The sequence below is a fragment of the Carya illinoinensis genome, chromosome 5, assembly GCF_018687715.1.
Source record: "Carya illinoinensis cultivar Pawnee chromosome 5, C.illinoinensisPawnee_v1, whole genome shotgun sequence".
NCBI lineage: Eukaryota > Viridiplantae > Streptophyta > Magnoliopsida > Fagales > Juglandaceae > Carya > Carya illinoinensis.
In genome coordinates, this window is record NC_056756.1 from 10,155,400 (window position 1) to 10,181,817 (window position 26,418).

Here is a 26,418-nt window from a genome sequence, read left to right on the forward strand (position 1 = left end):
GTGAGGTCATGTGGTCCTGGCCTTGAGTTTAGTTTCAAGATTGGCCTTGAGTTTCAAGATTGGTCGACGTTTGAGATTGAAATATTAATCATTCTGTCTACCAGCTTTAACTCTCACTTTATTTTGTAACGGGCCGGCCACCTCAGTCTTCAATTTTGACATAATCTTAATAGTTGAATTTTAAGTTGATTTGGATATTAAATTAAATTTTTTTATGAATAATAGTGAGTTGAAAGGGTAGAGTGAGTTATCTGGAACCCATCTAAAATAAGTTTAGATATTAAGATGAGTTCAGAAATATTTATGAGAAATTAAAAAAAGTTATAAGTCTCACATATATAAAAAGACGTTGAGTTAAAAGATATTATAAGTCTCACGTGTAAAGAGATTTTGAGTTGAGATAAATTTAATAATTTAAGAGTTAAATATTTGAATGTTAGATTTGGCTTAAAAGTTTAGTCTAACAACCAAACGAGATTCATTAACTCAGTTTGACTCTTTAACCCTTATTTTAGACTTTGTTTGTGGTGATACGAGTCCCTCACCACAACTTATGAATTAAGAATTCAAGCAACAACGTCATGATCTATTCGACGTGAATTAGGAGTTAATGAAAACTTTTTTCACAAGAATCCTTACAACAAAATTATCAACTAATATTAATATTGCTTAGTTCAAGGGATATCAAATTATCAATTATAAAACCGAAAGGAGTGTCAACTTTTTGACAACCATAATCAGTACTACTACTTATGAAACATTGCATGCATTGAAGAAAAATGATAAAAATAAATAAAAAATAAAAAAAAGAAGTGAAAGCGACGTGAAATTATGGCATTTAATTATTGGTTGGTGCAATTGTTTTTTTCTTCAGTAACATAAGAAAGTAATTGTCAAGATTGGCATGCATGTTGCAGTTGATCTTCTGTGGAGTTGGTGATGGAGAGATGAGACCAAGCTGGTACGTTAATTTATTGGATGGACCATCTCGAAGAAGAGGCTAGACATTGAAATCAATGTAGGCTTGGTCATCGAGAGGCCAGGTGCGTCATGCACCAATATTCTTGCATATAGTTGAATAACATGTCGATTATGTACGTAGATCTTATGATATTAAATGCTGATCAGATCTACGTTATTTTATATGGACAGTATTTAATGTAATAAAAGTAATTACTTGATTTTTTTTTCCGAGTTCTAGGAATTATTTAGGGGACAAAATTGTATGAAATCTCGAATCGAAAAGCAAGACATCATATGAAGATGATGTTTTGCAAAAGGTCCATTTGAAGAGGATGGTAAGTAAAAACCATAGACATTTTATATAAACGATGTGCTCGAGACACGGAACATGTGAAGAAGAACATGAGAGGAGGAGGGCTCATCACTGCCGGCGCCGGCGGTACGTGAGTTGCAATAATGATGGTATTTGACCTTATATTTTCCTATGCATGCATTCTTGACGGCCTGAAGTGGGATATTACAGCACTAGTACTCTGGGAAATTACTCTGCAATATCTTATTTTCTTTACAAAATAATTGCATGGATACATTTAACCTTTGAATAATGCTACTTGTCCCGACAAATGATTCCCGAGATGAGTCTTGACAAGTTTTTTATTTATTTACTGATTAAAAAAGTGTTTTTTTTTTTTTCAAAAATATGTAAAGGTATAAAAAATTGATAAAAAAATTAATAAAAAAAGAAAAGAAAAAGAAAAATAGCTTATGAGATCGAGGACCCATCCTCGGGCTACCCACTGCAGGACTTTTTACCTTTTACTTAACAGAATCACTGAATTACAGAGGATGAATTTGTTGAGGTTGGTGGTGAATGAAAGAAGATCATTAACTTGGGCATATCCTACGCCAGTGGATTGAGTTGGCTCCTGTTTTTATTCATCTTTGGTGGGCCACAAGATTCAAATTACAAGAGAATTCCAAAGCTTTCTCAAACAAGTAATTAAATGGGGCTCACATATCATTTTCCCTTTCCCCATTTTAGAAGTTAGATGTAGTAATATAATTAAGTGAGATTCTGCAAGTCTTGGCTATTGGTTTAGCTTTTTAGAAACTAGAGAAGATCAGATGGTAATACAAGGAAAATAATAAAAAAAGGAACCATAGTAGATTAACTACCCATGCACATAAAGTTCCTCCATAGCTTGTTCTAGTAAAATTTCTCTACTATTTGTAAATGTACTTTATGTTGAACCACTCTTGAATATTATAAATATATTTTATAAAAATAAATGTCTTCATGTATTACGATATATCTACTTTATAATAAATAGAATTTTGCTACGTACAAGAAAAGTCGTATATTAATCTATATATCAATATTGATTCCTTTATATTCAAAATTTAAATTAGCACTGTTTTCAATCAAATCTAATTTTTAATCAATCACATTAGATTAGTACACATATTAATATATAATTATGCTTGCAATTAAAATTTTTCCTTTTACAAAACTTTAATCATTAATTTTTTTTTCCCTTTCCTTGTCCAAACTTATGCATATATACTGTTTAATTTGGACAGATGACATCGACAATAATCATATTAATATTGAAAAAATAGATAAATATGCTTATCTACAATGCAAATCTGCCTCTATTCATGTATTGAGTGATGTGGACATAAAGTTGAGGGGTGGGTTATTTGAAAGATATTGAGAAAAAACAGTGAAGAAAACCCGAGCTGCTGCTGATTGAAATGGTCATGAGATGGGGCATTCTTATCATGTGATGGGAGTTGAAACCTCCCCCAAATCTCCTTCACTGTTTCCTGGACATTTCATTCAATTATTGGAGAATATAATAAGTGCCAATGTCACGTCTTTATAGGAACTTATGCGGTTACACAAAATTAAAAATTTCATCTCATCTCAATTCATTATTATAATTTTTTTAAATTTTTATATAAAATATAATAAATAATTTAATTTTTTTAAATTTTAATATAAAATTAATATTAAAAATTATATTATAACAATATTTTATTCATTACTATTTAAAACATTTCATCTCATATCATCGAAGACAATTGAAAGTCCCTCAATCATAATTTTTAATTAAAAATTTTGACTATTTTTGTATGGTTATCGATTACACTTTGAGATTCTAGAATTAATTATTAATATATGAATTTTGTTATATATAAATACAGTCACGCACTAATCTGTATACTAATATTAATTTATTCATATTTAAAATTTAAATTAATATTATTTTTAATAAAATTTACTTTTTAATCAATCACATCATATTGATACATAAATTAATATATAATTATATTTACAACTATATTTTTCCTTAATATATATATATACCCAACTGCAGCTTTGATTGAGCAACTAATTCCCAACTTCCTATATATGAATATTATGGCTGCAGGTATATATACAGTACTAGTACGACGTTTAACCAGTTAATTAATTATGTTTACACGTGTATTGATTTTGATGGAAATTAAGGTACCATATATGAAACGAAGTCATGGACTCATGATGGCAGACTCATGCATGAAATACTCATGTTAACTACGTACGTACGTACGTACATTTGAAGACATATTTTTGCAGGGATGCTAGCTGTAAACTACGTCGTTTTAATACACAAACCAGAACTACCGTAGAAGACCAAAATATACATACCCGATAATTTAGGGGTGGAATCGGTCTGTCCGGTCTAGGGTGAAGATTTATTCGATTCGTTTAGTCTGGTTCGATCTTTTTTTTTAAAACAATATATTAATAAAAAATTTTATTTAAATTATTAAATTAAAATTAAATAAATCATTAATATAAATTATGTAACTAACTCATTAAAAAATATTTTATATAATCAATGATAATAAATTAGATGAAAATTACATAATTAATTTATATAATTATTATATACAAATAATATATTAGATTATTTAAAATACATATAGAAGTTTGGTCCAGTCCAATCCAGGTCCAAAATTTATAGGTCTCGGGATTGGATCGAATAATTTCGGTCCACACCTTTTACGACGAGACCGTCCAGACTAGAGTTTGATTCAATCCTGTCGACTTACACCCCTACCTAATATTTTAAGAAGTATTGGATATATATATATATATAAGCAATCGTACGTTGTATCGAGTAGTTTGACCAACTATGAGCATATATGGTAATAATAAGTAAGTATTTGATTAAATAATGGAAATGGTAGCACCAAATTATGACTATATATATATATATATGAAACAAGTTGATAATTATATAATTAAGTAGTATATAATTAAGCACAAATGGGAGAGAGTAAGCATGATTATATATAAGAGAAAATTAAGAAATGTGGAGTGACGTACTAGTGCATGTCATCGATCTTAATCTTTTCAGCCGGGTTGCATGTATATATATATATTTATTTAAAAAAACTTAGAGAATATTTTAATACAACATGGCCTTTAAGATGAATAATATATATTGTATTTGAAATGAGTAATGCTACATATAATCGTTGAGTGTGTAAATACTGCACAATAATTTTAAAAAAGAGTGGAGTTCACGATTAAAAAGTTAATTTTTTTTATATGTATTTCGTATTAATTCACTTTTTTTAAAAAGACTCCACGACATTTGCACAATCACGATCATAAATATCATTATTTATTTAAAATTAATGGGTCACAACCTATTATATGGATTGATTGCTGACCATGATCAATAATGCAATGACATTTCAAATTGGGGATTGTGAGTGCACGCATGGAAAATTAATATTAGATTAATTAATGCAATATTAACACATCCATCTCCTCAATTTTCTTTTTCTAATTAGAAGACGACGACTCCGACGACTCCACCACATGATGTACGTGCGTGCTAGCTCTTGGAAAATTGAATAATCCAAATCAAACGCCTCTGACAAAAGCAACATTGGATTCATTGGAATATGACTCGTGACCCAATTTCCCTCCTCCAGCTTCTGCAATTGCTTTCAATAATTGCTTTCAATAACATGCATGCAGCTAGCCTCCATTACTACTTTCTATTCATTAACGGTTGGTTTGAACGGTTAGCTAAGTTGAATTGAATTAAAAATTAAAAATTAAATAAATATTATTAAAAAATTATTTTTAATAATAATAAGATGAATTGAGATAAATTATGATGAATTGAAAAATTAAAGACAGTCTAGATTTTAATTTTCGACCTTGTCAAATCACTTATTATTTTTAAAATTTGAATTTATGAAATTAAATAAATATAATTACGTACGTTATCATTTTCATACTTTTGGTCTAAATTATTTCTTAACAAATAGATTTAATAAATACATGAAATATTTTAATTAGATAAAGGTAAAATATAGAGAACAAAAAAAAAAAAATCAATACATACCTGTGTCCAAATATTAAATAAATCGATGAAAAAAATATAAATTGAATTATTTAAATTATATTCCAGTTGAAGGGTCTGACTTGAACACTGTCGTCGAGCCACGAGATCGATACGTCCAAGTTTGCCATGCATGCTGTTTCGTATATACGTTAGAACGAGGAAGGGAAGAAATTTCAACGAGTAAAATTAGGAAGCGATTTAATTTGGGAAAGGAAAAGCGGCTCAACGAACTCTGTTGCGGCCAAACCAGACTTACCCGCCATCTTACTTAGAGAGAGAGAGAGAGAGCGGAGCAGCAGAAAACGAACGAACGTACACGTAATCTCAAATAAATAAATAAATATACTCACAACGACAGAATGAGAAGATGGGTCAAATGGATGATTGAGACTGAAATGTTGACATCGTATTCTGAAATTATAAATGATATTTGCAGTATATAAGTATTGTGTATTTTTTTAAAAAAAATTAAATAATTATAAATTTTTTTATAAAATAAATATTTTTTTAATAATAAATCTCATTTTAAAAAATATGTAATTAAATAATTAATCACACGCACCCAATACTCTAATATTTTCTTTTTGGTTTTGTCGTTCAAAGCTTACATGTGGTCATCCTCCTCTTGGCCGAGCCGGCACAACCGGCTACTATATAAATGATATTTGTAATTAAAAAATATATAAATATTATATAATTCTTTTTAAAAATTAAATATATATAAAATTTACATAAAAAATTATAATTTTTTAATAATAATTTTATTTTTTTTCAAAATAAATACACGATATTTATATATTTTATAATTATAAAGTAATATTACTCATTTATATATATAATAGGACGACAAATAAATTAATTGCCTTATCTCCTCCAAGGGGGTGCATAACTTTCCGGTACCCAATGATCTCCATTATGATTAATTTATTAGTCTAAATGTAAAAAAACTCATTTGAAATTGACCATTCAGTAATAGTGTTAAGACTAGTTATCTTAATAGATACATCAATATTATTTAATTGCTTTAACAATTAATAAAAATAATATATTTCTTTTTGTAAATAAAAATTAATATTGATCAAGATTGTCTACTTTTGTCAATTGGGTAAATTTATAAAGACATTATTCTCCCCAACTAGCATGATTCAGCCTTTATTTTTTTTTTTAAGAAAAAACAAAACCATAACTTTCAAGTTTAATTCAACTTAGATTTTTGAATTTTTTTTAATAAAGGATTTGTTATTAAATATAGTAGCAAATTGCAATATTTACTCTCCTTCTCTTGGTGTGCAAGTTATTCTTTTTGCTAGCCAGCCAAAGAAAAGTTGGTCTTGTTGCCAATATTAGGAAGGTCCTGGAATTCTCCTACATCATGGTCCCTGTCCTCTTTGGTTTTCATCTTTATCTACCTTTCAACCTTTTACTATCCATCTGCTATATTCTGAGAAGAGATGCTACTCCTTTTCTTTTCTCTCCTTTTGCCTCATTTCATAATGACTGATTTCAAGCTGGAGATCATCATCCATTCATCCTCCTCTATATATATTTGTTTACATTCTGGAATGATGTTGCAATGATTTCTTTAAAGAAACTACCTTTTGGCTCTAAGAAATCCCAACATATATATTGAGAACAATGATATTTACATTGCCTCCAAGCATAGCTTCTTGAAAACATTTGCTGAGAATGCTTTGGGAAAAAAACAAAAATTATGTAGTCTCGTTTAGTTACATAGATGACACAAAATAAAAGTTGAGAGTTGAATAAAATATTATTAAAATATAATTTTTGTTTTAAAATTTAAAAAAGTTGAATATGAGATAGATGAGATAATTTGAACTGTGTAACTAAACCAAATATAAAATCTAACAGTTTTTAGAGTTTTAAATCGAGAGATCCCAAGCATCGAACAATTTATCTATATATAGGTAGATCCTATATTCTTATATATCTTATTAATTGGTCATGCAATTGTCATTCAATCAAAAGCATAACTAAAAATTTTCATTATTGCTTGATCATGTAAAAGGCATGGGAACTGATCTGCATTAAGTTCTTGTGAGAAAAGAGAAGAAAAATTATCAAACCTAAATCATATTTTTTTCCCCTATAAAAAAACTATAAATTAAGTTTTTTTTTTTTTTTTTTCACAAAATTCTCATTCAAATCACAAGAACATATATAAAACAACATTTGAAATTTGAATATTGATTGACCTCGAGAATAGCATGGGCACTGGTCAAGTTAGTGTGAGAAAAATGCATTCATACTTATATTATAATAAAGTAATATTATTTACAATCATAGAATACATATATAAGCGTCGTGTAATTATTTTAAAAAAGAGTGAAGTTTATTATTAAAAAATTAATTTTTTTATGTGTATCTCATATTTACTCACTTTTTTAAAGAGATTGATTGCACGGTACTTACGTAATCTATAATGATAAATATCATTTTTTATTATAATAAGACAAAAAAATAAATAAACATTAGTAATTTTAAAAAATTATGAAGATTTATTTATTGCTAAAAATAGCGTGCTGTTGCCAGGTAATAAAATTTTATGAGACCATATATTAGTACTGAGTGTCAGATATTTGGGACCAATGGATCCCAAATAACATGCCTACTCAATAAATAAACAATAATTGGAAAAATAGCATTCAATTATTTTTTAAAAAATATGAGTAATTTATAATTGGTTTGCTTTTATTGACCTATCATGATCTCTACTCCTTTTCTTTCTTTTGGGTCTTTGGCCAATCACCAAAAAAATCAATGGAGAATTCAATAGAATGTGGAGACATCGAGACTTTTGTCTGTACTTGGAAATTTCATAACCCAAAGACCCAAAAAAAAAAAAAAAAAACACACACACACATTAGTCCATCATGGTATTTCCAAGCAACTACATGGAGGCTTTAATCCAAATCACAAACCAAAACAACTCCAATCCTATCTAGAGAAGATTAAGATGCATGGCATTTAATTACAAGAAATATTTTTCACATTTAATTTTAAAAAAATATATTTAAATTAATATTATTGACGTAATTTATTATGATATAATGAGCGTATCATGATATTTATATCTCGACAGAACCTTATATAATTTTAGAAAAATAGGTTTTATATTTCCAATTTCTTATAGAAAAAACAATGAATAATTCCTAAAAAATAAAAAATAAAAAGATTAAATTAGTTAAATCAAATAAAAATTGACTTAATAAGACCAAATCTAATGCGACAGAAGCGTTACCAACCGACCTGGCTCACACGGAGAGATTTGGTACGTCAAAGAAATTAAAAAATAATAATAAGAAAAAGAGAGGAAAAATAAGAAAGGGCAATAATGTAATAACACAAACAGGGATTAGACAGAGAAAATTCGGCAGAGGCGGTAGCCCGTACTCCGTAGGCGTCAAACTTTCCGTCAAACCATGCAAAACCCCTCCTTCGAAGCTCTTTACTTACTCCCCGTTGAACCGAGTAAACTATTTTTATTTTTATTTTTATAATTATGATTATAATTAAAAAGGGAGAAGTCCATTAAAAGTATACACAGCCTGAATACTATACAAAATAAATAATATTAAAAAGAAGAAGAATATATTAATTAATTAATTTTACACCGACGCAGCACAGAAGAAGAGTCTTTCACTCTCTCGCTTCTTCAGCTTACAAACAAACCGACGACAAACGCCGTGCTGTCAAAAGATTCTCTCTCTCTCTCTCTCTGTGACTCTGTCCCTTCTTTGCTTTTCCCTTATCTTCTTCTTTCTTCTTCTTTCCTTTACCCTCGCAAACCCTAATTATTCATTTTTCCTTGGAAACAAACAGATACCCTGGCCTAATCAACTCCTATCACACTGTCGCAATCATCCATCATGCCCCGTTCTCTCTCTCCATAACCTTCAAAATCTGTTCACTTTTTTTTTTTTTTTGGCGTACTTTCCACTGAGTTTTTTTATTCTTAAATTTTTGAATGGGGTGTTCGACGTCCAAGGTGGACGATCTCCCGGCGGTGGCACTCTGCCGGGACCGGATGACCTTCTTGGACGAGGCAATCCACCAGCGCTACGCTCTGGCCGAGGCCCACCTCGCTTACATTCGCTCCCTCAAAGGAATCGGCCGCTCCCTCCACGGTTTCATCAATGATTTAACCCATTCCGCCGCTTTGCCTCTTTCCCCCGAGCTCAATCTCCCGCCTCACAGAAAGGGAGACCCTGTCCATCATCGTCGCGATGACTCCGGTCACATCGATTTCAACTCCGGCTCGGACTCCGACGACGACGATTTGGGTTCGCTCCACCACGACTCGGGTCACTCATCGCCTCTTCACCAACAGGATCGTATTGAATACATGGATACGGATCAATTCGAAGATGGGGACGGACAGTTGGGTTCGTATCAGTTTCAAGGTTTCTTTCCTGGCGACGGAGGAGGACGTGGCGGCGACGGGTCTATGCACATGAATTATATGAAGAATAAGGCGACGCCTTCGGTGGTCTACGAGCAGAGGCCAGTGAGTTCAGAGAAGGTGTACATGGGTGAATCTTCTCCTGCTTATTCTGGTTATCCTCCTCAGTCTTATTATGGAAATACTAATCCCAGTTCTAGTGCTTATGCGTATCATGGGTCTGCTTCTCCCCCCAATCCGAATTATGGTAACTATGGTTCTGGTTACTATACTAATTCCCCGAGCCAAATGGATACGTCTTCCAAGAAGCCACCGCCCCCTCCGCCCTCGCCTCCGCAAGCTTCGGCATGGGATTTCTTGAACCCATTCGAGGGTTACGACAGATATTATGCGGCGTACACTCCGAGTAGGAACTCGAAGGACCTGAGGGAAGAAGAGGGGATTCCCGACTTGGAAGACGAGGATTACCAGCATGAGGTGGTGAAGGAAGTTCATGGGGAGGAGAAGTTTGTCGCTGATGGGGGTAGAAGCGGTGGTGATGGGAGTGGGGTGCGTTCCAAGGCTGTGGTGGACGACGCTGAGGCGTCAACGTCGCTATACGAGATTAGGCCCAGTTCTGTAGTAGAGAATGATAGGATGGGGTATGATGGACATACGGTGGAGAAGAAAGTTGTTGATAATGAGGAGAGATCCGAGGAGACTAGGGCCAGGTTTAAGGGTCCTCTGAGTGTGTCTCAAGTGGTAGAGGAAGTTGAGGTTCAATTTGACAGAGTTTCCGAGTCGGGGAAGGAGGTCGCGAAAATGCTTGAGGTCGGAAAGCTTCCTTATAACCGTAAACACCGTGTTTATCTTTATCAAGGTAACAATTTTTCTATACTAAATTTATTTGGTTCGTTGGATTGTACAATTATTATTGAGCTCACTTGATCTGTAAATTATTCCTCGTTTTGGGGCTGAATCAGAATGGGTCGATAATTTATGGATCATGAACAAAAATCTTCTCCTTATGTATGAGATGGGTTTCTATTTTGTTCAGCTTGAATGGGTTGGGCTTCATTTAGCTGCTCTTTTTAACTATCAATTTAATGGATCTTCGCAAAGCAGTTTCTTCCAAGACGTTGCACGTGGCTGCTCCTTCAATATCCATGGTATCCGCACAGCCTTCTACGTCTAAGGGTGCCCAGTCATCGTCAGCCTCTGACAAGGCGGGTCCGGCTCAATTGGACGTGGATGAAGATGTGGTGGGGTTGGGATCTACAAATCTTTCGTCTACTCTACAAAAGCTGTATCTTTGGGAGAAGAAACTCTATAACGAAGTTAAGGTGTGCTGTATCATGTTATTCTGCTATTAAGTCTGGATCACTTCCTAATGCTTATCCTTTATTGAGTTCAAAATTATACTAATTGACTTTATGTCTTTCGCTGAGTTGTTAACATTGTGTTGTTGGGCAGGCTGAGGAAAAGATGCGGGTGGATCATGACAGGAAGGTAGATAAGCTAAGGCGCTTAGATAAAAAGGGTGCCGAGGCTCACAAAGTTGATGCTACTCGTATTTTAATAAGGAGCCTGTCAACGAGGATAAAAATGGCAATTCAGGTTGTTGATAAGATATCTGCGACGATTAATAAGATTCGGGATGAAGAGCTCTGGCCACAACTAAATGAATTAATTCAAGGGTATGTCGACTATAAATCTCATAATTGCATTTTTTAGCTTTCTATCCCTGTTATTTTTGTAATTTTGAGCTTCAACTTTTCTTTTCCTAGATAGGCGTATTTCTTGTATGCTTCCTCTGTACTTCAATTATGCATTTTAATGAAGTCTCAGTTATTTTAAAAATATATTAGTTTTTTTTTTCTAAGCTAAAAATATTTTAGTTAATATTACTTTTGTTCGTATAGTTCCTATATCTGGTTTTGTTTCTACCCGAATGGACAGAATTCAAAGATTTCTTTATTGGCACTCTTCTCCTTGTACCTGTATATTTGGTTTGCGCCTTTTGCGCTTATTAATAAAAACTTCTTATCAAGAGTGTGGTGAATCTTTTGGCCTGTTGGAGAGGGATTCAAGGAAATCGTCAAATAGCAGCTGTTTGGAAGATGGTTCCTCTTTTTCTTATGTGGTGTATTTGGAATGAGAGGAGTGGTCACTGTTTCGACAGTAGATAACGCTCAGTTGATGGGATGAGAGCTTTCTTTTTTCATACTTTGTTTTGCTTTGGGCTTCGGTTATTGTAATGGATGGGTTCAGTCCCAATGACTTTCGTGCTGTTTTTCAGCTTTAGCTTGTAATTAGGTGTTTTCTCTTGTATACTTCCTACGTACTTAGGCTATGCCTAATTACATGGTTTAATAAATTTCTTACTTATCAAAAACTAAAAAATAAAAAACTTCTCATCAAAACAACAAATATTGTGTTCGTTGTACTGATATTTGAATCCCAGCCCAAATGGCCATTTCAAATTTGATATATCACGATCACCATTCTTCAGTAACCTCCTACCCCTGTGGACATTTTTTTCTTGGGTCGGGGGAGGGGTTGAGGTCAGACTCATGCTTGTAACTTGTAAGTGCCTGATAAAACATTATTCATATCCTGAGTTTGATTTGATGCTCATGCTTGATATTTGACATACTGATGTACTGTTACTTTTTAGCTCCATGGCCTTGGTAGAATCATTGGGACTTAGGAACTTGTGATGCTTTGAAACACCCTTATTCCTTGTGGCTTTTTTTTTTGACGGGTGGATAATAAAAAGAACTGATGAATTGTAGGCTTTGGATGTATAATGACTACCAGCACATAGATGAAGAATAGTGCATAGTTAGGTAAAAGAATCATGCAAATCAAGCTTTCACCTGGATTGGAAAGTGATGGCTTTTAGCATACCTTAGGTTTCATTAAAGTACATTAGTTGTTTGGATCTTTACTTTTTCTAGTTGTCGTCTTGGTCTAGGTCTTCTACATTAATTATAAAAAAAAAAAAAAAAAAAAAAATTTACTTTTTCTTATCATAGGACATCATGGTTCTTCATTGGAGTTTACATTTATTCAGTAAGATTGTCCCTGCTGGGCCTGCCCTTCAATGAATTATTTACTTGCTAAAGAACAAGTGAAGTGTGTGTTTCTACCTATCCAAAAAAAGAAAAAAGAAAAAAGAAAAAAGAAAAAAGAAAAAGGAAAAAAGAAAAAAGAAAAAAGAAAAAAGAAGATGAAGATGGAAGTGTGTATTTTTATTTTTCACTTCTTTTGAGTTTCGACACTATGTATGAGTGTCAATTATATGATATACTCCAATTTGTCATCTACTTTGATGTGTTTGAGGAGTGACATATATTCATGTAAGTATTTATCTAAGTCATCTGATGGATAGGACAATGTAGAAATATGTGACCCATTCTCTGTTCCTAGTTGTTGAGAACCAGTTGCCTTTTAAAAAAAAAAAAAAAAAAAAAGAAGTTGTTGAGAGCCAGTCGGTTAGTTTTGGAACTTTTGTTCATTGAGCTAGCTATGAATCATACACCTATAGAATAATATTGAGGGAAGTTCTCTAAGAGTGTTATGATTTAAACTAATTTCTGATGTTTTAGGATGAAACTTTCAATAGTCGATCATTCAAAAGATTGGAGGAGAGTTCAGATAATTTTATTAGGTGAGATTTTGCTTGCTCCTGCTGTGAGCAAAGAGGCCAAAGAAAGTAGTGTATACACTTTTAAATGTGAGAAAAAAATGTGTTATTGATATTTAAAATTATATGTTGGTTAGGGAAGTTGAGAGTACATGATGAAGGCTCTTCTTCTCTAGATATTGACATCAATGCCATTGTTTTTGCTTGACTTTATGTATGTATATGCTATTCACGCTTCTCGTTTTCTTGATGGTTGCTAGCTTGGAATTTATATTTCTGTCATGGACATTGATATATGGTTAAATGTCTATGCTTTGCATAGTCCTTCTTGTTAATTTGGAATACTTCTTCAGGTTAACCAGAATGTGGAAAAGTATGCTTGAATGCCATCGTAGTCAGTGCCAGGCAATCAGAGAAGCCAAAGGTTTAGGTTCGATTGGATTGGGCAAGAAGCTTGGTGATGATCATAATCGAGCCACTTCGGAACTTGTGCATGAGCTTCTTAGGTGGACTGCTGCTTTTTATAGTTGGGTAAGTTGCCAGAAGGGATATGTGAGAGCCTTGAATAATTGGCTTCTTAGATGTATACTGTATGAACCCGAGGAAACAGATGATGGGGTAGCCCCTTTCTCACCCAGTAGAGTAGGTGCACCGCCTGTGTTTGTAATCTGTAATCAGTGGTCGCAAACTTTGGAAAGAATTTCTGAGAAGGAAGTGCTTGATTCTATGCGTGATTTTACCATGAGTGTGTATCATAGCTGGGAACAATATAAGCTGGAAATGCACCAGAGGATGATGGCAAACAAGGATCTGGACAAGAAAGTTAAGAATTTGGATAGAGAGGACCAAAAAATACAGAAGGAGATCCAGGTATTAGACAAGATAATGGTTCGGGTCTCTGGGGATGGTAACAGCCTATCAGTTGGAGAGGTTGTATATCCTAGTGACACTCACAATAGAAGTCTACAGGCAAGTCTGCAACAAATTTTTGAGGCCATGGAGAGATTCGCGGCTAACTCTATGAGAGCTTATGAGGAGCTTTTGCAACGCAGTGAGGAGGAAAGGGTTCGCCAAGAGCATGGAAGAGTTTCACAGGGCTGAGCGAGTAGTTAACAGAAATGTCGATGCTTTTGCATTGTTGCTCGGGAAAGGGTTTGGCATCTGCTGCTCGCAGCCCTTACATAAATCTTTTGAAGATCAGGATCTTTGTGGAGTTGAATGAAATCCTTCTACTATCTTTGGATATCATTGACTCCATTGGTTGTGGCCCACAATGGACTGCTTCAGACGGTTGTTCATATCACCAAGAGCAATCCTCATAATTTTTTTGCCTAGATTCCGTAGGCTTGCATTGCCAATAATGCTGGGTCCTATACCAGCTGTTCTAATCATAATCACGGACCACTGCAATTGGGTGGTTCTTACACCAGTAGAGATGAGGGCAAGGCTAAGCTACAATCCTACAAGGCAAGTTCGTGCTGACCAGAAAACGACTCTGTGCCCACTGCAATTGTTTTGACAACACAGAGAGACCATCTAAAGCCTGCTGCCGGGCCAAGTGGGTGCGTTGCCTGCCAAATTCTCGCTCGCTCATGTTACTTCCTACCGAGCCATATTCTCTCACTTTGTACCATGTACAGAAACAAGCAATACTCTCATTTGTACGCATCCTATGAGCAATTGTCCCATCGCGTACCAGCTTTTCATGGAAAGATGATTATGCCGCGGGGGGCCATGATTTTTTTATTTTTATTTTTATTTTTGAAGGAAAGGGTGGATGGGACACGAGCAACCAAAGGCCAGATTTACCCGGGCAGGGCAATCTCAATCTCCCTCCAGTTTTGTACGAGGATTTATGTTTTTTTAAGCATAGGCAAATTGGGCTGGTCTAGGGTGACGCAAGTCACTGAGGATGAGCCCTTTCAACAGTTGTTTGATGAATCTTCTTCTTCTTTTTCCCTTTCTAATTTTCCTCTTACAGGAATTTATTATTGTATAGACGACTTCCAGCAAGCTTGCGAGCACCTTCTAATAAAAGAGCTGTCTTGGAATTATTATCCAAATGACTATTCTTTGAGATTGATAATGATAAATCCTTATCTAGCTGCTTGCAATGCGCCGAGAAGTGAGAAAAATTGTACGTGATGGCAAAAAATCCAAAAAAGAAGTAGACATCAAATACCCCACATCGACATGCACAATTACGTGCCAAATCTCTAAAGCTAGTTGTAATCGGCTTGTTATTGGGCTTCCATCCCATCTCCAAGGATATTGACGCGAATGCTGGGTCCAGCCCTTTATTTACGATTTCCATTTTGTATATTCTTATGTTCATACTATTATAACAAGGGTTCGATCTTAAGCCGCCTTTACAGAACTCACCTACGGACCAAGAACTCTCTCTCTCTCTCCTTTTTTTTTTTTTTTTTTTTCCCGGTGAATGAAAACGTTCAACGGTGCCTACCCATGAGTCTTTTGCTTTTATTGATTGAAAAAAGAAAAAAGAATAACGTTATCATCATCTTTATTATTGAAGAAATGAAATTAGGGTGGTTGGATGATGACAAGTGGCACATCATGCACTGTGACAAAAAAAAATGGAAAAATATAGTTGTAAGCATAATTGTGCATTAATTTGTGCACCAATATAATGTGATTGGTCAAAAAGTAAATTTTATTGAAAACAGTGTTAATTTAAATTTTAAGTATGAATGAATCAGTATTGGTATACAGATTAGTACGCGACTGTGCTTGTATATAGCAAAATTCAAATAAAATAGGACACCCATCGGTAAGATACTAGAGAATATATGCCTTCCCCTCGATTAGATTTACATCTAGTAATTTGGCCTTAAGATACTCTTTTATATATATATAAAATAATAAACAAACCCTAGTAGCCAATGACAAGCAATTAAACATGATATTTATTTAAAGTTGTTATTATTATTATTATTTTTTGTTTTTGTTTTCAACGTGAGCTCAAATTTAGGGGTCAAGGACTCAAGAGCAAACCAACCAATACCACAATAAAAGACAGGATGCCCGCCTCTCTCTCCTAAAGACCAAAGAGTAATAACGATATTGATGGCTGGCTTAGACTAGCAAGCACTAAACACGTTGTCGCCTGTCTTAATTCATATGGATTTGCTCCAATATTATGCCAAATATTTGAACAGAACGCATCCAACAATTGGTCAAAGTTTTTTTTTTTTTTTTGGGACCCAAAAATATATAAGAATTAAATGAAAAGACAACCGAATTAGACTCCATATTCGTATTTTTTTTTTTCATCTGTTAAATAACACGTGCCATACCTATATTTCTCTCGAATTAGAATCTTTCAATCTAAAACGAACATTTATAGAAAGAAAACTAGAGAATAATTAATAGACTCAGCTCCTAGTGGGAACAACAAAATAGGATACAAATACACTTGTTTTTGTATAATATATGTGAAGGCGTGTGGATAATTTCTTGCAAGCTGCATTTTTTATTGGAACAACTTCAAGATCAAGGTGGGTTTAAAGTAACTTTGGCATAATACATACCTAAAATACTCTTTTTAGTATGGAGATAAGGCTCATCCTATATTTTTGACCATATTTTGATCATCTAATACAGAAAATTACAATATATATATATATATATATATATATGTACATGTATGGATTAACAACAGAGAAAGAAAGAACTGAGAGAAATAGCGACTAGCGAGAGAAGTTAGAACGCTACTACCAAATTTACAGAGAGACTGAGAAAATAAAAAGGAAACAAAACATACCCATTCTCCCCAAAAGCTAAACCATACCCACCCCTCCCCTCGTGTTTTCTCTGCTTTCTCTACTCCTGTAACACCAAGCTTTGGTTTACAAACTCAAAACCGATACCGAAAACCAAAAACTAAAACCACAGAGATCATGGGTTGCTGCCAGTCCTCGTTTTTAACAGAGACCCACCCAGAGAAGGAGCAGCATCAAGTCCAGCTCCAAACCCAGAACCTCCCACCTTCCATTGGACTCGACCCCGTAGCCGGCGGTGGAGTAGAAGTCCTATCCTTCTCCGAGTTCTCCTTCGTGGACCTCAGGGCCGCCACAAACAACTTCAGCTCCGACTTCATCGTCTCCGAGAGCGGCGAAAAGGCCCCCAATCTCGTCTACAAGGGCCGCCTCCGCAACCGCCGTTGGATTGCTGTGAAAAAGTTCACCAAGTTGGCCTGGCCTGATCCCAAACAGTTTGCGGTAAAGCTATTTGCTTTGCTTTCATTTTGTGTTTCTTTTTTTGAGTTCCGTATTGGCGCTCTGATAGATAGTGACGAACTTGGGTATGTGGGAAATTTTTGTGTTGGTGGGTTGTAGGAGGAGGCGCGGGGAGTAGGGCAGATGAGGCATCCGAGGCTGGCCAATTTGATTGGGTATTGCTGTGATGGAGATGAGAGGCTGCTGGTTGCTGAGTACATGCCTAATGATACTCTTGCCAAGCATTTGTTTCACTGTATGTGCGGTTTCTAGCATGGATTCTTCTTTTTTTAATTCTTGATTTATTGTCTTAGCTGTGGCCTGTGTATCCAATAAGACATTCTTGTTAGTTCTTAGGTTGCTCTGATTCAGATGGTCTCTTAAGCTTGTCCTTTGTGTTTTAAGAGTTTCTTTGAATCTTGGATATAACTGGCATTGACTTGAAAGTTGACATTTGATTTACTTTATAAGGTGGGATAGTTATTGTCTGATGAATGTTAATAATTGCATTTCTCTTGCTCTGTACCTAGGTTAATGGGTTATTGTATTCTTTTGTTGATATTATTTTTCTTGAATTTTGCACACGGGGTGCATTTGAATTGTTATTTCTTCCCTCTATCATATCGAGAAGTTGGTGAATTTCTGTTTATCTAAATTCTGGGTCCTTGGCAGGGGAAAAGCAAACCATTGAATGGGCCATGCGTTTGAGAGTAGCTCTTTATATTGCTGAAGCCTTGGATTATTGCAGCACTGAGGGACGTCCACTGTACCATGATTTGAATGCTTATAGGGTTCTCTTTCATGAGGTATGTTTTTTTTTTTGTTTGCTTTTATTGCATGTACTAATGCTATTTAGTTATTCAATATTTGCTATCATCGAGATGGCTTTCTTATATCTATATCCATTTGTAGGATGGTGATCCTCGGCTATCATGTTTTGGCTTGATGAAAAATAGTAGGGATGGGAAAAGTTACAGCACAAACCTTGCCTACACACCTCCCGAATATTTAAGAAATGGTAATAAATTCTCCACTCTGTGTAAGTATGATTGGTATTCTACCTCTTTATGTGTTAAAGGATTTACCTGCTTTCAGTATCTCTGTAACTTTCAAGTGGGTGCAAAGATATCTTGATGCAGCTGTTGCATGATTGAAGTGGAGTTTTTGCTCTAACAGCGTATGGCTGCAACTCTTTTACCAGGAAATATTCCTCAAACATCATATTTGTGGTGGTGGGAGTTGTGGGACTCTTGGAACTATATCAACTTTTACGTCCTTTCAAAGGGAATGAAAATATTTTTCTATAAGGCTATCTTGTTCAAAGTGCAAAGGGATGCGACCCAAGTATACAATAGGATAGGAAGCACCCATTAAGGGATGAAGAAAAGGAAAATTGTCTAGAGGGAATTAAACATAACGGCTCTAATTCTAACACCACCCACTCACATTCTTTGAAGGTCCAAACATTATGTTCCCCCCATATACACCACATCAGAGACACGAAGGAAACTATGGGGTATGAGAATGAAAATATTAACCAAAGGAACGAGAGCAAAGTTTGAACCACTAAAATCCTTTTAGTTCAAAAAAGGTTCTAGTTTATGCATGTTGTTCACTTATGTAAACTATTTTTCTCTTTCTTTTTGAATATTGATGATAAAATTTGTAACGTCTGATTTGCAATTCAAGTTAAACTGTTTATACGGTGCTATGTTGTATGAATTACGAGATTTGTTTTATTATATTTAACTTCATGAAGATTTTTCTTGGTAAACTTGATTAATTTTCATTGCCATAATTTGTAATTTTAGGAAGGGTCACTGCTGAAAGTGTAATTTACAGCTTTGGTACTGTCCTTCTGGATCTGCTAAGTGGAAAACACATCCCCCCCAGCCATGTAAGTTACCTATGTTGTAATAGGCGGTATGAAAATTTACTAATGTTTATGCGTTCTTTCTTTGTCAGGCTACATGTTTAATATACAGCCTACAAAGTCAAGATCGTTATCAAGAGTGTTACCAGAACTTTCAACTCTAAAGTTGCCTAAAATGGACTATGTGTAGAAAATGGAAATTTTTAGTTCTTTGATTCCTTTTGTACTTCACATTTTGGATGTGAACAGAACTCTCTCTCTCTCAACTAATGCAAATCTTGAAATCATGCCTGTTTCTACAATACTTATGCTTCTTTTTCCACGTCCCAAACAACCATAATTAATCCAGTTACCATGGTATTAAGCAACACAAAGGCATTTTAAAGAAGCCTTTCATCAATGAAAATCCATGCTGTTTTTTAAAAAAAATTTCTCTTATTGATTAACCAACCTAGGTTCATATAGCATCAGGCTAGAGCATCAAGGAGCATATACTGCTGTTCTTTTTCTTATTCTTTTTTTTACGTCAGTTTTTTTTACTCATACACAAATTAGTTAATCAATGAAAGAGATAGGTTATAGTAACTTAATGCCAGTTATTTCAACAGTATGCTGTCTTTTTATTAAAAATTAATATGTCCTGTCTACGAGTTTAGGAAGTTTGACTGTGTTTTATGTGCTTTTATGTTATCTACACTAATATGTGCAGGCTCTTGACATTATACGGGGAAAAAATATCATCAGCTTAATGGATTCACATTTGGAGGGAAAATTTTCTACAGAAGAAGCAACAGTTGTGGTTAATCTTGCCTCTCAGTGTTTGCAATACGAACCTAGGGAGCGGCCTAATACAAAGGATCTTGTTGCAACTCTAGCTCAACTACAAACCAAACCTGATGTAAGGAAGGTTGCTTTAACTAATTTATTTAATCATCAATTCTACCATTACTGTCAGTCAAGCATTCTGTGAATTTAAGCATATGTTCCTTTTTTCAAATTGATTTTTGGACCTGTGACATTACATACACCCATTGTTTAAAATTGGACAAACTTGTGTGATTTCTACATTTTCTTTGAATGTTCAACGTGGCTGGATGCAAATAGGAGTTTCTTTATATTATATGCAACAATGATGGATGTATGCAAACATAAAGACCAATTTGAGTGGAAATCTTGGGATATTAGAACTTCGAAGGTATAACATGGATGTTAGTCAACATACCCGATGATAGGTTTATTTTTTCCTTTAAAAAGACCTATAAAATAAAACACTGTATCAAGCTTTGCCTATTCTTTGATTAATATATTTTATTTACTTATAAAAAAAAAAAGACCTATAAAAAATTTTCCTTTGAGGTTAATGCAGTAAAATTGCAAAATAATGTGCAAACCACAACTTTAGTTTGCATTAAAACATTTGCTTTTGTCCTTTTCCTTTGCCTTGCTGCCTTCAATCTGCTTGAGGAGATTCACCTGAAATGAATCTAGAGGTTTTTCTGAGGCTTCAGTCTGTCGTAACATGGCTAGCGACTACCACAACAAGTGCCATTTAGTGGCTATGGTCTCAAGAAGATCAAATGAGCGGTGATTTTTGTGAAGAACCTGACTACCTCTACCTCTGTTCTGGATTGCAGGTTCCGTCTCATGTCTTGCTTGGGATTCCAAAGCACGAGGAAGCCCCATCAACCCCGCAACCCCCATCAACCCCGCAACGCCCTCTTTCAGCAATGGGTGAGGCCTGTTCAAGAATGGATCTCACAGCCATCCATCAGATTTTAGTTATGACACATTACAGGGAAGATGAAGGAACTAATGAGGTATTTGGCTTGTAAAAGAGGGACTTGCATGTCACCATATTCTTATATTTTATGCTGATTTGTTTATTTAAATTTGGAGCGAGTCAGTTATCTTTCCAAGAGTGGACCCAACAAATGAGAGATATGCTGGAGGCAAGGAAGCGTGGGGACTTTGCATTCCGTGAGAAGGATTCCAAAACTGCCATCGACTGTTATTCCCAGGCATGATTTTCTATTTCTTCTGCCAACACACATAAAGTTCTTAGGCTACAATTATACACTGAAATTGTGTGGTAATGAATTTACCCAGTTTTGCACGGACCATTTTACCAGTAGGCCTTGATGTAAGAGTAAGCAAGTGGGTTTGAATCCAATAATGTTAAATATCAACTAGTTGGTCTTATAACTATGACTTAATATGGCACTATAACTGTATCATTTGGAAAATTCGTGCATGGATATTAAGCAGGTTACTGATTAAACTTGGTTTTGATGTTTGCTTGATGTTCGTTCTGGTTCTCTTGCAGTTCATAGATGTTGGAATCATGGTCTCTCCAACTGTTTTTGCTAGGCGCAGTCTGTGTTATCTGTTAAATGATCAACCAGATGCTGCCCTTCGAGATGCAATGCAAGCACAATGCGTGTATCCAGAGTGGCCCACCGCCTTCTACATGCAATCAGTTGCGCTGGCCAAGTTGGACATGAACAAGGATGCTGCTGACATGTTAAATGAAGCAACTGCACTAGAAGATAAGAGGCAACGAGTGGGAGAGCATCATAAAAAAACAACCGTGTAATGAGTTATAATCGATTCATCACTACCCATTGGCAATTGTTGTTGAGGCTACCCCAAATTTGTACAAAATTTGAGCTGGGAATCAGTAGTGTATTCTAAAATGAAAATGTAATATAGAAAACTTTGTTGTATCAATGCTTGTGTGCTTCAAATGATATTTATGCACTACTTCAATGGTGTTCTCACAATCGTGTTCGAACAAGATTTAATTATCAGGAAAATGAACAAAGATTGGTGGGAAGAAATGCCCGGCTTTCGAGAGATGAGGGTACATTTGGACATTTGACTTTGCGTTGGTTGTTATAGCTCTCCAAGCTGATTGGGCTCCTTTAGTGACTTTAGGAGAGAAATAGGTACGGGATCGATTGGACCCTTTTGCGCAGGACCTCTCGGAATTCATTTCCGTACATCTCTCATTGCTTTATCTCTTGAACCCTTAATTCCAGTTCCCTGTCATCACTACTAATTGCAGGGGAACCGAATCCATGCTCTAGCACCCTGCTCAAGCTCTTTAATTGTCACTGCATTGATTCATCAAAAAATAAAGAAAGAAAAAAGAACTCAGCTACCCAGCTTGTGCGAGTAATTTATGCATATAACTGAGACAATGTTCTTTCATGTCCAATTCTGCATAATCGATGAAACTGATCTATTTCTGCAGTCGGACTCAGTACACTTAAGAATAGAGCAGAGTATTAATACAGCAGTGGCGATTTCCCAAAAAACGAGTTTTATACTGCAGGAATCAAATGTGTGTATGTGCCAAGTCATGTACAAGCACGAGTGAGTTTACAGGCCGCCTCCGCTTGAAAAAATTGATGCCCATCACGAATCTTGGAGAAGGGTAACTTTCGCTTTGATCAGAGTCCTACACAGGCATTCAAGCCCTCGTTCAAAACCTTGATGCTGTTTGAGAGACTAATTTGAGACAATTAGAATCTTGACAGCTTTTCAAAAAATTAAATTTCACAAACCCCCTCATACGACGCCTAGCCCGGAGAGAAGCGATTGGGGGAAAATGAAAAGGTTTGAATGGCATAAACCTTTAAAGAACTGATAATGGCACATCGTGTACCAATATTTCTGATTTTCATATCCAGTATATTGCATTTGCATGCTTCGTTATCAATCAGTTTTTAGGAATCCTCTAGAAGATAAAAGTTAAGTAGCCATGATCATGAATTTAGTATATTTATAATATAGAATCAGAAAATAAAGTACACCATAATCTCTTTCATGTACAAGTATGAACAATAAATCTTGAGGCCTTTCTCTACAAAAATGGATGCCCGTGCCTTTCTGGGCTAGTGATTGAAGATGTTAAGGAGGGAAACTCTGGTTTTTATTAGACGCCTAAATAGACATTCAAGCTCTTCTTCAAGATTTTGAATGCTGGGCTCGAATTTCCCCAGCAAGTTCTGCGCATTCTCTATATGCACGAGATCATCAGATTTGCTGGTCCTGAGGAGAGATTGTAATGCTGCATCCACCTTCTCAAGTTTTGTTTCTTCATCCTCGCATGAAACTCTTTTAGGATGCACCAGCTTGGATACCAAAAACCAGCCACTTGACTTCGATGGCAACTTTGGTCCAGCTACAAATGACAACAGGGACTCAAACACAGATAGAGTGACTGCTTCTACTTCGCTTAACATGTTAACCATGGCCACAGTCTCAATGGTTTTGTTGTTGCACTTGCTTTCCATGCCCTTAAGGGTCTTGTGGATTGCCTTTTTAATACTCTTCCTTGAGACCAAGTAATTCCTAACCTCCCTTCCAAACTCTGCATCACCTCCCCGTCTTCTGCGCATAAAGGATTGGATTTCATTGGTGCATTCCTTTGTCTGTAACAATACATCCTTGGCTATGCCACAAACATCCAGGAGCCTAACAGATCCATTCAGAAGTTCTTCGGCCCATTGCGCATGATGCTCTTGGGCCAAGGTTTGTTGAGTGAGCGGCAATTGAAGCAACTTGTCAACATGATCATGTAAATCTTGAAGGCCGCCTAGTTTCTGGCTTATTGACGATGATGATGATTTGGCTTCAGAAGCCCTCAACCTGCTCAATTGCTCTTCAACCTCTGAAATGAGCGGGTGTGTCCTAGAGGGCAAGCTGTTAGAGCGAACATGGTAATGGGATTTTGGGTTCAAAGGAGAGGCAGCCATGTTTCCTTGGCAAACAGAAAGTCTTGCAGTTGAAAGTAAGAATTGATCCAGCACTTTTCCTTCCATTGGTTTGGAATCTGCTCATTATATACAATGGAGTAAGGGGAACATAAAGAATCTCATCATTTTCAAATATCAATCAGTTGTAACATGATTTCGATCCAGATCTAAATGCCATCTCGGCAATGTTTTTGCAATGTCTCCCTCTAGACAGTTCTCCAACTGGTTATCAATTATTTCTATATTTTAAAAATTCATTGGAGCATCTTTTCATAAGATAATAGATAAACTGCATGTTGCACAAAAATGTATAAGATATGCAGCACACGAGTGGCATGGCACCATCTTCTTTGACACAAAACGGTAATAGCCATTCTATCCTTCCTGCTTGCCTTCGAGGAAGACAAGAAGCTTTCATCACTTTGTAAACACACAAGTATCATTAATTTACTAGCCAAGGCAGACATGCATTAATTACAATCAGGTGGTCATACTCATCATCTGGTACACCTTCCCCAGTGCATCAGAATAGTTTTTTCTTGGGCCTGCTTTCTATTTTTTTTTTTCTCTTTTCTGGTCTAAAAACTTTTATGCTTACAAGATACAATTAATGATGATGAATGAGACAATCTTATTGTAATTAGTGTTACACGTGTGCACGAGTGACACGGCCCTCTTGTCTCCCAGAGAGGCTGGCTGAACTGCATAGATTGGCTAATGCCATTGTTGTATTGGACGAGATGGTGTCAACACTCGTGCGTTGCATATTTTATATACTGGGATACAAGTTTTTATGTAATATAAGGCTTAAGTTAAGCAACTCATCTGATTTTGCAGGTCTAAATATATATATATATATATATATATATAACTGGGGAGACATTGCATAAACATTGCTGATATAGCATTTAGATCCAGATCAAAATATGTTGCCACTCATTGAGTTTTGAAAAGGATGAGATTCGGATCCTTAGTCGTAATATATACAGCAGATGCCAACAAGAGGAAGGCAAGTTTCTAGGCAAATTTTTACATTCAACTCACACAGTTTTTCTGAATTGAGTGTAAGGCCCACCAGAGGTTTTTGGTGCAATACAACTTGATATCAAGAGATTCGAATCACGAGTCTCAAAAGCAGATAGCTCATTATCGTTGGTTGAGAAATAAAGATATATGCGTATATGTTCCACAAATAAGATCTGCATGGTAAACTTTGCAGTAAGATGCATGGAAGATAGAGAAAAGGATGGCATCTTCTTACGACAATTAATGATTTCCAGATTTGTCACCCTAATCTATTTTTGTGAGAGGCACACTCGTGCGCTACGATATTTAATTAATCTACACAGTGGAAAGTAAACTATATGGATGTCATACAATAATTTAGAAAACATATAAATTTACGAGGCAGTAGTACATTTGGGCGGTGACGTTTGTTGCCTCCATTACTCTATGAAAAATGTGCTGGCCTTCTTCCTGACTGGGAGACAGTCTGATCTATCCAGCCTTACGAGTCACAAATGCCAATTTTACATATTGTTTGTCGACATATTCATGCAGCATGCAGATCTTGCCTGCTTTTTGCACAACAATCATGGTTCGGGTACTCCTGCACAATGTGTTTGATTTATAAATGGACACATCTCATTTTGCTTGCATGTGCACGTGTACAAAGGAGTGTGACAAGGGAGGGACAGAAGCGATTTATAAAAACACTCGATCGTTTTTCAATATTTTATATAGTACTGACATTATAGCAACCTTTGAGTATCCTTTTCAATAGATGGAGTGCTGGTGGGAGTGAGAGATTGCAAAAACATCGCCTTTTGATGGGGTTTGGATACAGATCAAGAATATGTTGTCGCTCCTTGATAGAAGAAAGGACGTCATTCTCAATCTGTAATATTATATAAACTTGGTCTGTAAAATGTACGTACAACTGCAGCTAACAGCCTTTCAGAACACACACCCGCTTGCCCAACAATTCGATGTGCAACTCTACAGAATGCTCCTCAGTTTCATCCTCAACAATATTCAACAAAATAAATGGCCTTGCAGATTTGTATGACAGGGTCGATAAGTTGTTTTTCTTGCTGCTCTTTCAACAAGCCTTAGCTT

General features: G+C 35.3%; 3 protein-coding genes across 4 annotated transcripts; 2 read left to right on the forward strand and 1 right to left on the reverse strand.

Annotated features, from left to right (window-relative positions):
- Positions 1-9,042: 9,042 nt before the first annotated feature.
- LOC122311809 (protein ALTERED PHOSPHATE STARVATION RESPONSE 1-like) lies at positions 9,043-15,492 on the forward strand. Its single transcript, XM_043126494.1, has 4 exons — positions 9,043-10,660; positions 10,906-11,123; positions 11,254-11,477; positions 13,783-15,492. The coding sequence occupies exons 1-4, from the start codon at positions 9,367-9,369 to the stop codon at positions 14,528-14,530; spliced, it is 2,484 nt and encodes an 827-aa protein (XP_042982428.1). The 5' UTR covers positions 9,043-9,366; the 3' UTR covers positions 14,531-15,492.
- A 1,612-nt stretch (positions 15,493-17,104) lies between these two features.
- On the forward strand, positions 17,105-22,320 carry LOC122311123 (serine/threonine-protein kinase BSK1). 2 transcript variants are annotated; one of them, XM_043125528.1, is made up of 9 exons: positions 17,105-17,670; positions 17,788-17,923; positions 18,340-18,473; positions 18,580-18,685; positions 19,479-19,564; positions 20,250-20,447; positions 21,175-21,357; positions 21,445-21,558; positions 21,864-22,320. In XM_043125528.1, exons 1-9 carry the CDS (start codon positions 17,350-17,352, stop codon positions 22,131-22,133), a joined length of 1,548 nt encoding a protein of 515 aa, XP_042981462.1. In that variant the 5' UTR covers positions 17,105-17,349; the 3' UTR covers positions 22,134-22,320. The 2 variants fall into 2 exon arrangements, with proteins under 2 accessions (XP_042981462.1, XP_042981463.1); XM_043125529.1 differs by having other exon boundaries at positions 20,250-20,438.
- A 984-nt stretch (positions 22,321-23,304) lies between these two features.
- On the reverse strand, positions 23,305-24,345 carry LOC122311124. The gene has a single exon (XM_043125530.1). It carries the CDS (start codon positions 24,298-24,300, stop codon positions 23,437-23,439), a length of 864 nt encoding a protein of 287 aa, XP_042981464.1. The 5' UTR covers positions 24,301-24,345; the 3' UTR covers positions 23,305-23,436.
- Positions 24,346-26,418: the final 2,073 nt, after the last annotated feature.

Bases quoted from the DNA above. Each gene is read 5' to 3' on its own strand.
- LOC122311809 (XM_043126494.1), top strand. From the start codon at position 9,367: ATGGGGTGTTCGACGTCCAAGGTGGACGATCTCCCGGCGGTGGCACTC. The intron at 10,661-10,905 runs GTAACAATTTTT...TTCGCAAAGCAG, and splicing joins CCGTGTTTATCTTTATCAAG to TTTCTTCCAAGACGTTGCAC. The intron at 11,124-11,253 runs GTGTGCTGTATC...GTTGTTGGGCAG, and splicing joins AACTCTATAACGAAGTTAAG to GCTGAGGAAAAGATGCGGGT.
- LOC122311123 (XM_043125528.1), top strand. From the start codon at position 17,350: ATGGGTTGCTGCCAGTCCTCGTTTTTAACAGAGACCCACCCAGAGAAG. The intron at 17,924-18,339 runs GTATGTGCGGTT...GGTCCTTGGCAG, and splicing joins TGCCAAGCATTTGTTTCACT to GGGAAAAGCAAACCATTGAA. The intron at 18,686-19,478 runs GTAATAAATTCT...TTGTAATTTTAG, and splicing joins TCCCGAATATTTAAGAAATG to GAAGGGTCACTGCTGAAAGT.
- LOC122311124 (XM_043125530.1), bottom strand. From the start codon at position 24,300: ATGGCTGCCTCTCCTTTGAACCCAAAATCCCATTACCATGTTCGCTCT.